The sequence below is a fragment of the Sinocyclocheilus rhinocerous genome, unplaced genomic scaffold (assembly GCF_001515625.1).
Source record: "Sinocyclocheilus rhinocerous isolate Xijiao unplaced genomic scaffold, SAMN03320098_v1.1 scaffold938, whole genome shotgun sequence".
NCBI lineage: Eukaryota > Metazoa > Chordata > Actinopteri > Cypriniformes > Cyprinidae > Sinocyclocheilus > Sinocyclocheilus rhinocerous.
The window spans coordinates 780,573-794,922 of NW_015665007.1; the positions used below are offsets into that span (position 1 = coordinate 780,573).

The 14,350-nt window shown below is 36.5% G+C and overlaps 1 protein-coding gene across 3 annotated transcripts in view; it reads right to left on the bottom strand.

Annotated features, from left to right (window-relative positions):
• The window catches only part of LOC107730845 (myelin-associated glycoprotein-like), a 9,240-nt gene extending 2,196 nt beyond the window's left edge, over positions 1-7,044 (bottom strand). For 2 of the 3 annotated variants that reach the window (XM_016541786.1, XM_016541785.1), the window contains exons 1-9: positions 6,911-7,044; positions 5,865-5,940; positions 5,316-5,684; positions 4,251-4,547; positions 3,904-4,161; positions 3,390-3,650; positions 2,458-2,766; positions 2,274-2,373; positions 1,155-1,257 (exon numbers count right to left, since the gene is read on the bottom strand). In XM_016541786.1, coding sequence (XP_016397272.1) covers positions 1,155-1,257; positions 2,274-2,373; positions 2,458-2,766; positions 3,390-3,650; positions 3,904-4,161; positions 4,251-4,547; positions 5,316-5,684; positions 5,865-5,910 — 1,743 coding nt within the window. In that variant the 5' untranslated portion in view covers positions 5,911-5,940; positions 6,911-7,044. The remainder of the gene's footprint in view (positions 1-1,154; positions 1,258-2,273; positions 2,374-2,457; positions 2,767-3,389; positions 3,651-3,903; positions 4,162-4,250; positions 4,548-5,315; positions 5,685-5,864; positions 5,941-6,910) is intronic. The other variant, XM_016541787.1, reaches the window with a different exon arrangement.
• Positions 7,045-14,350: the final 7,306 nt, after the last annotated feature.

The following is a 14,350-nucleotide window of genomic DNA, read 5'->3' on the forward strand; positions in this document are numbered from 1 at the left end:
AACTCCTTTAATAATTATTAAAAGCTGTCACTCTCCTTATCGCGATCTGTGGGCGCACAAAAAATTAGAGCGCGCGAGTGAGTTCTCAAGACTCAAAATGTCACCATGTTGTAAAGGCACTGTGTGATTCGTTGTGAAAGCGAAGCTACTTTGTTTGGTCTTCCAAAAGAGGACACAACTAGAAATCAGTGGTTAAGTTGTATTTACAACACTGTTCCAGAACACTTCAACCCAAATATTCGGATGTGTGCAGCACATTTTATGGAGGACTGTTTCCTGAACCAGTAGCCTAATGGGTCTGTGCTCAAAGGCTGTTCTATAAAGTGGGGCAGTTCCAACTTTGCAAGGACAGTCTGGCGCTTCTGACTCATACAGCTGTAAGTACGTTTTTTATATTTAAAGAATTTGCCACTGACGATTCAAACGCGAGTTTTGAGCAGTGTAGAGTAGCGCTTGTTGTTTGTCGTTTCTCCGATCACAAATGCAGACATGGATTTACGTTTACGCGGCGCAATACGGAACACAGCGTGTAAAAAGACAGTATTAGTCATTATAATCAGTAATTATGTCCCCACTGGATGCAACAAATGCCTCGTTTATAATGGGTTTTATTGTTTTTGTCTTGTCACGCCGGGACACGGCATCACAATATGGTAAGGGGCGTAACATTTCAGTCACACGCTTGAGGTATTCAGCCAATCACAACGCACTGGATAGCTGGCCAATCAGCGTACACCTCGCTTTTCAGAACAATAAGCTTTGTAAAAATCGCCGCATTTCAGAAAGGCGGGGCATAGAGGAGAAACAATAATGTACAGCATGTGGAAAATAATGTGTTTTTTTAACCTTAAACCGCATAAACGCATTGCATTACACCAAATACACAACATAATGTTCTTTTTAGCAACATCATATGACCCCTTTAATATTTGGTTCCTGATTGTTTTAATGCTAAGGCTAAGTGTGGAAAGCTAATTACAACTAGAGAAGAGCCAGTATATAATATAATTTGCCTCAGACATGCATGATAAAAAAAACACAGAATGTTGATTATTTTATTGTACGGTGTGCACGCTTTTGTTTTGTATTATCACTGAGAGTGCAAGTACTGTATATACTGTGTAGGTGATTTATTCATTATTATAATATCTCACCACTTTTTTCCTGAGACTCTGTTTGTCCTTCTTGACTGCGCTGTAGAACATTGAGGGATTCTCCACTTTAGATCCCACGTCCTGCCCAGGGTTACCATTCTCTCTGGGGGTGGAGTCAGAGAATCAGACTCTGTCTCACACTCAACCATACTGTAAACTAACTGGCTTGCGGCAACACTTTAAAGGGATAGTTGATCCAAAAATCAAACTTCTGTCATTTTTACTCATTCTCATGACATTGCAAACCTGTATGACTGACGTTCTTCAGTGGAACACAAACCAAGACATTTTGCAGAATGTCTTAGCTGCTCTTTTCCATCCAATGAATGGAGACTGGGGTCGACCTTCAAAAAATGATATGCTTCAATTGATTTAAATGATTATCGGGCCCAAGACATGCAAAAACCAATGAATATTATTGTGAATCCTTTTTCATTTTAATTTCTTTGTTAAATTTTTTATTTAAATTTTTTTTTCTGTGAACATTTTTATGTAATATCTTTTTATCTCTTTCAGAGGTTAACAGACCTTGTTCATTTACATTGTATGGAAAATAACTACATGGACATTCAGCAAAATATTTTTGCTTGTGTTCCTTAAAAAGAAAAAACCATACGGTGAGTAAAAAAACAGAATTTAATTTTTTTGTTCAAACTATTCCTTTAAGCCTGGGCATCCATTTTAACACAAGGGGATCATTGCAACCCCTTAAATAAAACTGGCATTGTGACACAGTGTCAAGTTTGGGAGTGTTTCGTTTTGATTTCCAATGGGACGTTTTATTTTTTCTTGCAAAATGAGATAGGAGCAGGGTGTTTGCTGCAGAGCTCAGTGGTTTTGAGGCTGAAAAGCAATGGCATGGGGCAATTGAACCTGCAATAGATTTGTTAGTCTGCAATTTTGTGCACAATGTGGCATGTTTACCATCTTGCAAAGCAATCAAATTGGATCATCTGTGAGTGGGTTATGGTTTGAAAACCAAATGCCAAAAAAAACAAAAAAACAAAACTGAACATGGATGACTAGGCTTGGGTGTTTTGATACCTACAAACCCCAGTCCCAACCCACAAACTCCACCTAAATGTTCTTCTCCCAGTCTTACTTGTGAAGGATACTCACTTTTTATTATTCTGACCAACGTATCTCACAGCTGCAATGATGAAGGCGATTACCGCCACACCTCCAATAGTCCCCACTATGACGGCCATCATGAACTTTTCTGAAAGAGTGCATAGGGTTCATTGATGATACCTCAAAATCATATGAACGGTTGCACAAGTGGTTTCAGTAAAGGTCTACTTACTCTCTTGCTGCAGTTCCAAACGGATGGTCTCAGAGCCATACATGTTGCTGATGCTGCAGTGCACATGGACAGCGGTATCACCATTGTTCCCCCTTTCACCCTTGTCCTGGAGCTTGATGATGCCCGTGGACGTGTACCCATCTGAGTATGTGTGGTAGTTAAATGGGTTGTTGGAGTTGTTGATGGTGATGTTGAGGTCAGGCAGGTAGAATTCAATCACAGGCTCAGGGTTTCCCGAGGCAATACAGACACACTGAACGCCCTCACGGACTATAGTGCATTTAGAGTTGTCAATGAGGACAGGGGCAACTGGGAAAATTGAGCAGAAATAGTCAAAAAGCACATCTATCAGTGTTGTAGCATTACTACAACTCAAGTCCATTTCATGAGACTCAAGTCTGTCTCATTTCCAATCTAATTTTTGAGGAGCATTTGGACTCAACCTGCACTTGGATTCAAATGAGCTGGTCCCGATTAGTCATAGAAAATATGGTATTGGATTTGAGATGGACTTGAGTCCCAGTCTAGTCTTGTCCAGACATGAGTACCACAACACTGGCATCTATCCTTCACTTGTTTTACACTCATCTATGACAAGGGTGTCAAAATTCAGTTCCTGGAGGGCCACCGTCCAACCCTAATTAAACACACCTGAACCAGCTAATCAAGGTCTTCAGGATTACTAGAAACTTTCAGGCAGGTGTTTTGGAGCTGGTTGGAGCTACACTCTGCAGGACAGTGGCCCTCCAGAACCGGAGTTTGACACATGTGATCTATGCTCATCTTGCGATCATAAGACTTCACCCAAGCTGAACACAAAAAAACAAAAAACAACTTTTCTTTTGAGAAAACGTCTCCATAAACTGTCCCTGAGCATAATCATGGACTACTAGCTCAGTGTCTCCACTGGTCAAACTTTTACATTGACTTACATTCTACTGTAATGTTAAGTGAGTTGCTGGCCCGTCCATGTTCATTCTCAGCTAGACAGCGGTAGACTCCGTGGGCCTGAGGTGTGACTTTGTGCAGCTCAAGCACAGACCCCTCCTCTGCTGTGATAGTGCCCACCAGTTCCCCATCCTTCAGCCAGGTCAGCGTGGGCATTGGGTTACCTTTGCTGGTGCATTGTAGAGCAACTGAAGATCCCTCCAACACCGTTAGAGATTCATTGATCCAAGGCTCCCGTGGAGGATCTTCCAGTTTGAGAGAAAAGAAATAAGAATGAAGAAATGAGAATGTTCAGAATGGATAATGGAATACTAGCATACTGCTTATGCTGCCATACATACAACATATTTACACAAAACTGAATCAAAAAATGCAACAAAAAAAAAAAAACTATAGCCATTAGGGTCCAAAAACACCCCCTATTCTCTAAAAAATTGGTTGCAGTAACTTTAAGTGGTTTATATTGCAATGCACAAGAGTTCATGGAGTTTTTCTTACAATTTACTGCCAGGTACATGGATGTGTTCATGCTGCCGTAGCCATTGTCACCAACGCAGGTATAGACACCGTCCTCCTCTGGGGTTAGGTTGTCCAGAGGCAGCGAAGAGTTTGAAGCAACTTCCGACATCAGCTCTGTGTCTCCAAAAAACCAGGTTATTGTGGGGGTTGGATTACTGTCCACATCACAGTGCAGGACCACCGAGCTTCCCTCCATGACCTCTTGAGACACATTCACCCACACAGTTCGAGGGGCGTCTACAGATAAGAGGATAAGTCAGTACATATTGTCTCTGTAAAAATGATGTATTTTTGATCAAATAAAATAGTGATTTGGTGGAACTCACACTTGATGTCTAGTGAAATGAGGCGTTCATAGACGAAGGTGATGTTTTCGTAGTGTACCCGGCAGCCCAGCAGCTGGCCATTGTGCATGGGTTTGGGTGTGAAGGTGAGGGTGCTGGACAGTACCGCAGTGTTGCTGTCCTCAACATTGTCAGGGGTGAAAAGAGGGTTGGGCAGGTAGTCTGTGTACATCCAGTGGATCTGTGGACTCATGTCTGGACAATTGTCTGGGACATAACAGGTCAAATCCAGGCTTTGGTCACTAATAATCTCCTCTGGAACATCGATGTTGGGCTGATCTAGAGGAGAAAGAGACATTTAAAGTCAATATGAAGTTAAAATAGACATTTTTTACTTTCTTAATATGCTTTTTTAGTCTTACGGAGTAAAACAGACATTTTTTACTTTCTTAATATGTGTTTTTAGTCTTACGGAGTCAAACTTGCTTTCAGGTCTGGCTCCATTTTTCTATAGAACACCCATTTTTCATAATCCAAAGTCCCACCCTACATATTAAATATGCTGTTTGATCCAGAAATACATCTTATTATGAAAATAAATTAGTTGTGGTTGAAAATGCCGTTTCATGTTGACTTCAAATGCTAGACCCAAAAATTTTTCCATAACCAGACTGCAAAAAATTATATTCTTAACATGTTTTTTAGACTAATTTTCAGGTAAATAAACATCTAAAGAAAAAAAAATTGTTCACCCAAAAATGAAAACCATAATTTTTTTTAAATGACCAAAACCGTCATCATCTTTTGTCATTCTATACCTTTATTACTTTCTTCTGTGGAACACAAAATAAGATATTCTGAAGAATGTTGTAACTGTTTAGTTCATACAGTGAAAGTCAATGTTGACTACAACGACACTGAGACATTTTTCAAAATATCTTCTTTTTAGTATCACAGATGAAAGTAAGTCATACTGTTTTGGAACAACAAGAGGGTGAGTATATGATGACAGAATTTTCTTTTTTGTATTATTTTTGGATGTTTTAAGGATTTTTAGATGTTTTCACTGGGAGACACATCAAAAAAAATTCTTTTAAATGGCCTTACCCAACACCTGTAGTTTTGTGAAGTCAGGATAAGTGTAGATGTTTGCACCACCCAGGTCTGCCCTGAAGTAATACCTCCCAGAATGTTCCAGGCCAACATTATTTATCAGCAGGGTGCAGTTTTTTTGTGTCAAGTCACCAAGGAGCTTGGTCCGTCCCTTGTAACTTTCGTGGACAATATCTGTGCGTGACTTATACACCACTGGGGGGAAAAGCTGGGGGTAGGGGTGGCCGAAATACCAGATCCCATGGACCCCTCTGTAAGGCCTGATGCCAGAGGGGTATGTGAATGAACAGGGTATAACCACACAGGAGTTTGTCATGGCTGAAATATCTCTGGGCATCCACACATTCCACTGAGCACTTACATCTGTTCAGAGAAAGTGAGAAGAGCGCAGGTAATTTAATTATTAAAACAACACCATTATATCACCATGTCTCTTGGATGTGTACTATAGTGATATCATGTTATTGAACATGTACAATAGTACCTCAGCATTAGCCAAAGGAACCATAGTAACAGCATGTTCGATTCAGAATAAGTTCTCACCTTTCAGGATAAGCAGCAGAGGCAACAGCAGCTCCAAGCCCTTCATGGTCTCAGTTTAACTCTGGACCATAGACCTCTGTTACAAAACCAGCACATGCATCAGCAAGACAAACAGTCTCTACTAACGGCTTGTTCTCTTATTTTTGTAGTTTCACTCTAAAAAATGATTATGAAGAAAACATGTAAAAAGTTTACTTCATTATTTTTCTTTGGTGTTTTTATCACTTATAAGACAGAACAGATAGGGAGAAAAGGGTGACTGTTAAAACTTGTGTTGCCCATATATACTGTATATATACACTCACCGGCCACTTTATTAGGTACACCTGTTCAATTGCTTGGTAACACAAATTGCTACTCAGCCAATCACATGGCAGCAACTCAATGCATTTAGGCATCTAGATGTGGTGAAGACGACTTGCTGAAGGTCAAACCGAGCATCAGAATGGGGAAGAAAGGGGATTTAAGTGACTTTGAACGTGGAATGGTTGTTGGTGCCAGACGGGCTGGTCTGAGGACTCAGATTATAAATATTCATTGTACTGTCTTTAATTTCTGCTTATTTAATAATAATAAAAACTCTTTTTTTTCTATAATATGTTAATTTTACAAGAATAGAATAATAATAATAATAACAATGATAAAAACAAAATATGCCGATATACAGATATACACATATTCCAAAAGAGAGAGAGAGAGAGAGAGAGAAAGAGAGAGAAAGAAAGAAAGAAAGAAAGAAAGGTCCAACAACTGTTTAGGCAAAATATAATTGTTCATTCCTTTTTATTTTATTTTAGGGTGAAATGTGACCTAGATATGTTTCTGTAGAATTCTATGATAACCTAAGCCCCTTGGGTTGTGATAGTCAGAATTAGGCGAATAGATTTTATTTAGTATTATTTTAGATATGGTTCATTAAAAACTAAGAGAGAGAGAGACAGGGAGAGACTTCACTGCTACTTCTCATATATATTATATATTTGATAGTTTTGGACACTTCTAAAATGTCTGTTTGTATTTGTTTTAGGCAACCTTTCAGGCAATACCTTGAACTGCTGGCAGAGTGTGCTGAACCACAACCAACTCCCTCTCCAACGGTGAACTAGCCGCTGCTGTTCTTCCCTCACAAACAGGAGGGCGTTCTCTCACAGCACATCAACTCAGCTTCTCTTCTGTTTTGTCTTAAAACATCAACAAAGAAATGACATCATTATCAAGAAGCAACATTAGCTCTCTTAACCCACACAGACACACTCTCGACTCACGCACGCCGTACAGGGCCGCAGTGTGTGGGAGAGGAGAATTGCTCATTATGAGTGTACGACATCAACCCTTGCGTGTTTGGCGCGCATACAGGCAGCACTGTTCATGATATGACACATCATCCACAGAACATTCATCCACGCTCACGGCGTGCACAGCTGCCTCTGTTGACTTCATTCACGAGCGCTTGTCAGCGGCGTGTGCGCTTAAACATCTCCTCAAGACTTCAGAGCAGACGGGGACTACAGATGGTGGCTGATAAATGGATTGTTCTTGAAATCTCCAAGATTATTATATTAGAAGATTCCCCTGATAGCTCAAGGTTTGACGCAGTTATTGAACGAATGAATTTTACGAAATTACAGGAGGACTGTTAATCTAAATCTTTTATAGGTTGTCGAAAAAATGCCCCCCCCCACACAATTGTAGTTTAAATTTACAGTAGGCTATATATAGATACATACAGGTAGCAGTAGGCAATTTTTTCAGTAGTAGTTTATTTTAATCAAATAATAATTGTCTATGGTGGTACCCCGCCTCCTTTCTTATGTAGGCTATAAAATATTATATTATCTCTGTAGCCTACTGTTTCACGCAATTTACCACATATATTGTTGACTGCAAGTTATGATAAGATTTAATGGGATATGTCACCTTCTAAATAAATTCTGTTATCATTTTCTCACCCTCATTTAAAAAAAAAAGAAAAAAAGAAAGAAAAAAAAAAGTCCATACAATGTTTTGGTCACCATTGACTTTCATTGCATGGACAAAAATGGACAATATAGCCTATTCTTTCAAATGTCTTTTTTTTCCCACAGAAAAAAGAAAGTTATACAGGTTTGGAGCAGCATGAAGGTGAGTAGGCTAAATAATTGTAAGCGTAAATAACTACAATGCAACCAGTTAATTAAAAGTAAATTAATTCATAATAGGCCTGAATAATGTTCAAGACTAGTCACCATAATGGTGACTTAAAACAAAAAACAACTACTTTCTAACATTTATTATCCAAATATTCAGTGCAAGTTTACAGTATTTTTGTGCTTTGACAGAAACAAATACAGTAAAACAACTCAAATAACATATGGAAAATACTGTAATACTGCAACACAACGGTCTTACAATTTTCTTTATGTAAAATATGTTCTTATTTCAGAAATATTTCACAAAAAAATACAGTATTTTCTTATAATGACAACATTTTGCAGTGCATATTGTAACAATTGAAGCCTTCCGGAAATGGCTCATTAAACAAACATCCCTAGCAGCCTTTTTATTCTTGTTAATCATAACCGAATAATTATAATGACACCAGCTGTTCCAGAAAAACAGAACTAATTTATATGCCCATCACACAAGATTTAAGAGGCAGCAAACTGCTGTTGCTTGGAACTGAAACCCCTGGCAGACCGCGTTAGAAAGGATGAAGCAATTCCCAAGCCAAACAAACGGACCATTCATACTCCACAAACAAGCCTTGGACCATCCAGGATACTTGCCTCATACCAGATCCAGATTCCACTCTTGGGCTCTCCTGAAGGGGAAGAACTGGTCTCTTGGCTCCTTCTGGTTCTTCAAAGTCCTCCTGCTCTTCGTCCTTTCTCAGAGGTGCAGGAATGGGGGGAAAAAGACAAAGAGGGAGGGTGACGGAGATAGACAGATAGGGAGAGGAGAGGATAGAGACTTTTAGCTATAAGCTGGGCAAATGTGTGCCGTGGGCAGCCTTGAATATGCAGACATTTCCCTCAGTGCATTCTTCTTCTCTAGCCTACATCGTGCATTCCTCTCCATATCTCTCCTTTCTACCCTGGTCAAACCCTCTCATTCCAGCCTGTCTGGGTAACACTGTTCCTCATGGTTTTTGGGTACATTTCTGATATTGGTCCGATGATACTGTTGTGAATGAGTTTGGACTGGTTTCAGCTCCATGTAGGCTACATCCTTTAAATCGGCTGGAATTCATCTTCGCATGACTCACCTTATGAGCTAAATCTGTCAAATATTATTTTTTTCTCCAATGTGGTTCATTTTAACTCGGCATGAAATCATAATGAACCCTATTTATTTCTTAATGCACATTCCTTGTCTTATTATGAATGATTCATCAGTGTATGTTATTCCAAAGTCTGTAAACTTTCATTAAAATGTAATAGCTTGCTGAATTGACGTCACATACAGTAGGCCAATAGATTTGTTAACGAATAGTCAGTTAGTCTTTTGTTCAGCAAGGACACATTAATCGACCAAAAATGACCAGTAAAAATATAAATAATGTTACAAAAGATTTCCCTTTTCAAATAAATGCTGTTTTTTTTTTTACTTTATATTAATCAAATAATCCTGAAAAAAATATTAGGCAGCACAATTGTTTTCAACATTGATAATAATAAGAAATGTTTTTTTTTTTTATACACCATATCAGCATATTAGAATGATTTCCGAAGTGTGACACCGAAGACTGGAATAATGACTGCTGAAAATTCAGCTTTGCCATCACAGAAATAAATTACATTTTAAATTATATTCAAATAGAAAACAGTTATTTTAAATTGTAATAATATTTCAAATTTTTACTGTATTTTTGATCAAATAAATGCAGGCTTGGTGAGCATAACAGACTTTTTTCAAAAAAATAAATCAGTGGATGTCTTTGATATTTTTATTTCAGTTGTTTAGCAATATTTTGCATATCGGTATTATTTAGTTTAAATCACAATAATATATATATTGGACAGTTGCCACAGTGACTCCCATGGTTTATGGAAGGGGCCGTGAGGAACGAATGCACAACAGGAAGCCTGTGTGGCATCAAGACGTACAACATGCCACAGCACCCCACACACACACACGCCACAACACACACACTGTAAAGCACCACCTCCCGCACCACCTCCCCATTTAAACACACACACACATGAATAGTGTAGCACATGCCAGCACACTCAAATCGCGATGTGCGTCTTACATCGGTAAAGCTGCTAAATGATCTTTCTATGCTACTGCATCCCTCACTCAATGAAAAGTTTGTGTTCGAGTGTCTGCGTGTGAGTGAGTGAGAAATCTGTTTAATATTAAAGAGCAGTTTGTTTATCCAAAACCATGTGGTACTGGAACTAAGATGTGCTGTCTTGTACTTCCAATGGGCTGCTTGAAATACAAGTGGGTGTCAGAAACAGCTATTGACCAATGCAGCTAAAGACAACTATAAAGACAAAACCTGTATTTTTCCCTATTTAGTATGACTATATAACAACAACATTACTACTACTACTATTTATTTATTTAAAAATGATTTAATGATTTAATTATAAAAATGAAACAAATCATTAAAGAAATAGATTACTATTGTAATGTAAAATTAAAAATTATTTAATAAATAATAATAATAAAAATGATTATTAATGATTATAATAATGAAATTTCATAAAATTATAAAAATTAAAACAGTAAAGCAATATATTACCATTGTAATGTATTTCATAATAATACTTAATAATAATAAAATATTGTTATTTTGTAATCAAACCAATAAATACAAATATATTACTTTAATAAATATTAATATAAATAATAAATGTATTACTTATACTATAAATATATTACTACTGTAAAATATAAAAAGGTAAATAATAATAATAATTTCTTATTTTCTTATTTTCACAGGTCAAAAAATACAGAAATCTGCATATAAACAGAAAAATGTAAGTGAAGTAAGTATAACTTAAGTATTTTTCATACTGAAAATATGAATAATATGAATAATAAAACGAAAACTGAGACATAATGGTGTGGATGTAGCACTGCACAAAAGCAAATCTTTTAAATCTTTTCATTACAGGAGGACTGTTAATCTAAATCTTTTATAGGTTGTCGAAAAAATGCCCCCCCCCACACAATTGTAGTTTAAATTTACAGTAGGCTATATATAGATACATACAGGTAGCAGTAGGCTATTTTTTCAGTAGTAGTTTATTTTAATCAAATAATAATTGTCTATGGTGGTACCCCGCCTCCTTTCTTATGTAGGCTATAAAATATTATATTATCTCTGTAGCCTACTGTTTCACGCAATTTACCACATATATTGTTGACTGCAAGTTATGATAAGATTTAATGGGATATGTCACCTTCTAAATAAATTCTGTTATCATTTTCTCACCCTCATTTAAAAAAAAAAGAAAAAAAGAAAGAAAAAAAAAAGTCCATACAATGTTTTGGTCACCATTGACTTTCATTGCACGGACAAAAATGGACAATATAGCCTATTCTTTCAAATGTCTTTTTTTTCCCACAGAAAAAAGAAAGTTATACAGGTTTGGAACAGCATGAAGGTGAGTAGGCTAAATAATTGTAAGCGTAAATAACTACAATGCAACCAGTTAATTAAAAGTAAATTAATTCATAATAGGCCTGAATAATGTTCAAGACTAGTCACCATAATGGTGACTTAAAACAAAAAACAACTACTTTCTAACACTTATTATCCAAATATTCAATGCAAGTTTACAGTATTTTTGTGCTTTGACAGAAACAAATACAGTAAAACAACTCAAATAACATATGGAAAATACTGTAATACTGCAACACAACGGTCTTACAATTTTCTTTATGTAAAATATGTTCTTATTTCAGAAATATTTCACAAAAAAATACAGTATTTTCTTATAATGACAACATTTTGCAGTGCATATTGTAACAATTGAAGCCTTCCGGAAATGGCTCATTAAACAAACATCCCTAGCAGCCTTTTTATTCTTGTTAATCATAACCGAATAATTATAATGACACCAGCTGTTCCAGAAAAACAGAACTAATTTATATGCCCATCACACAAGATTTAAGAGGCAGCAAACTGCTGTTGCTTGGAACTGAAACCCCTGGCAGACCGCGTTAGAAAGGATGAAGCAATTCCCAAGCCAAACAAACAGACCATTCATACTCCACAAACAAGCCTTGGACCATCCAGGATACTTGCCTCATACCAGATCCAGATTCCACTCTTGGGCTCTCCTGAAGGGGAAGAACTGGTCTCTTGGCTCCTTCTGGTTCTTCAAAGTCCTCCTGCTCTTCGTCCTTTCTCAGAGGTGCAGGAATGGGGGGAAAAAGACAAAGAGGGAGGGTGACGGAGATAGACAGATAGGGAGAGGAGAGGATAGAGACTTTTAGCTATAAGCTGGGCAAATGTGTGCCGTGGGCAGCCTTGAATATGCAGACATTTCCCTCAGTGCATTCTTCTTCTCTAGCCTACATCGTGCATTCCTCTCCATATCTCTCCTTTCTACCCTGGTCAAACCCTCTCATTCCAGCCTGTCTGGGTAACACTGTTCCTCGTGGTTTTTAGGTATATTTCTGCTAGGGGTCAGATGATACCGTTGTGAATGAGTTTGGACTGGTTTCAGCTCCATGTAGGCTACATCCTTTAAATCGGCTGGAATTCATCTTCGCATGACTCACCTTATGAGCTAAATCTGTCAAATATTATTTTTTTCTCCAATGTGGTTCATTTTAACTCGGCATGAAATCATAATGAACCCTATTTATTTCTTAATGCACATTCCTTGTCTTATTATGAATGATTCATCAGTGTATGTTATTCCAAAGTCTGTAAACTTTCATTAAAATGTAATAGCTTGCTGAATTGACGTCACATACAGTAGGCCAATAGATTTGTTAACGAATAGTCAGTTAGTCTTTTGTTCAGCAAGGACACATTAATCGACCAAAAATGACCAGTAAAAATATAAATAATGTTACAAAAGATTTCCCTTTTCAAATAAATGCTGTTTTTTTTCACTTTATATTAATCAAATAATCCTGAAAAAAATATTAGGCAGCACAATTGTTTTCAACATTGATAATAATAAGAAATGTTTTTTTTTTTTATACACCATATCAGCATATTAGAATGATTTCCGAAGTGTGACACCGAAGACTGGAATAATGACTGCTGAAAATTCAGCTTTGCCATCACAGAAATAAATTACATTTTAAATTATATTCAAATAGAAAACAGTTATTTTAAATTGTAATAATATTTCAAATTTTTACTGTATTTTTGATCAAATAAATGCAGGCTTGGTGAGCATAACAGACTTTTTTCAAAAAAATAAATCAGTGGATGTCTTTGATATTTTTATTTCAGTTGTTTAGCAATATTTTGCATATCGGTATTATTTAGTTTAAATCACAATAATATATATATTGGACAGTTGCCACAGTGACTCCCATGGTTTATGGAAGGGGCCGTGAGGAACGAATGCACAACAGGAAGCCTGTGTGGCATCAAGACGTACAACATGCCACAGCACCCCACACACACACACGCCACAACACACACACTGTAAAGCACCACCTCCCGCACCACCTCCCCATTTAAACACACACACACATGAATAGTGTAGCACATGCCAGCACACTCAAATCGCGATGTGCGTCTTACATCGGTAAAGCTGCTAAATGATCTTTCTATGCTACTGCATCCCTCACTCAATGAAAAGTTTGTGTTCGAGTGTCTGCGTGTGAGTGAGTGAGAAATCTGTTTAATATTAAAGAGCAGTTTGTTTATCCAAAACCATGTGGTACTGGAACTAAGATGTGCTGTCTTGTACTTCCAATGGGCTGCTTGAAATACAAGTGGGTGTCAGAAACAGCTATTGACCAATGCAGCTAAAGACAACTATAAAGACAAAACCTGTATTTTTCCCTATTTAGTATGACTATATAACAACAACATTACTACTACTACTATTTATTTATTTAAAAATGATTTAATGATTTAATTATAAAAATGAAACAAATCAATAAAGAAATAGATTACTATTGTAATGTAAAATAAAAAAGTATTTAATAAATAATAATAATAAAAATGATTATTAATGATTATAATAATGAAATTTCATAAAATTATAAAAATTAAAACAGTAAAGCAATATATTACCATTGTAATGTATTTCATAATAATACTTAATAATAATAAAATATTGTTATTTTGTAATCAAACCAATAAATACAAATATATTACTTTAATAAATATTAATATAAATAATAAATGTATTACTTATACTATAAATATATTACTTTGGTACTGTAAAATATAAAAAGGTAAATAATAATAATAATTTCTTATTTTCTTATTTTCACAGGTCAAAAAATACAGAAATCTGCATATAAACAGAAAAATGTAAGTGAAGTAAGTATAACTTAAGTATTTTTCATACTGA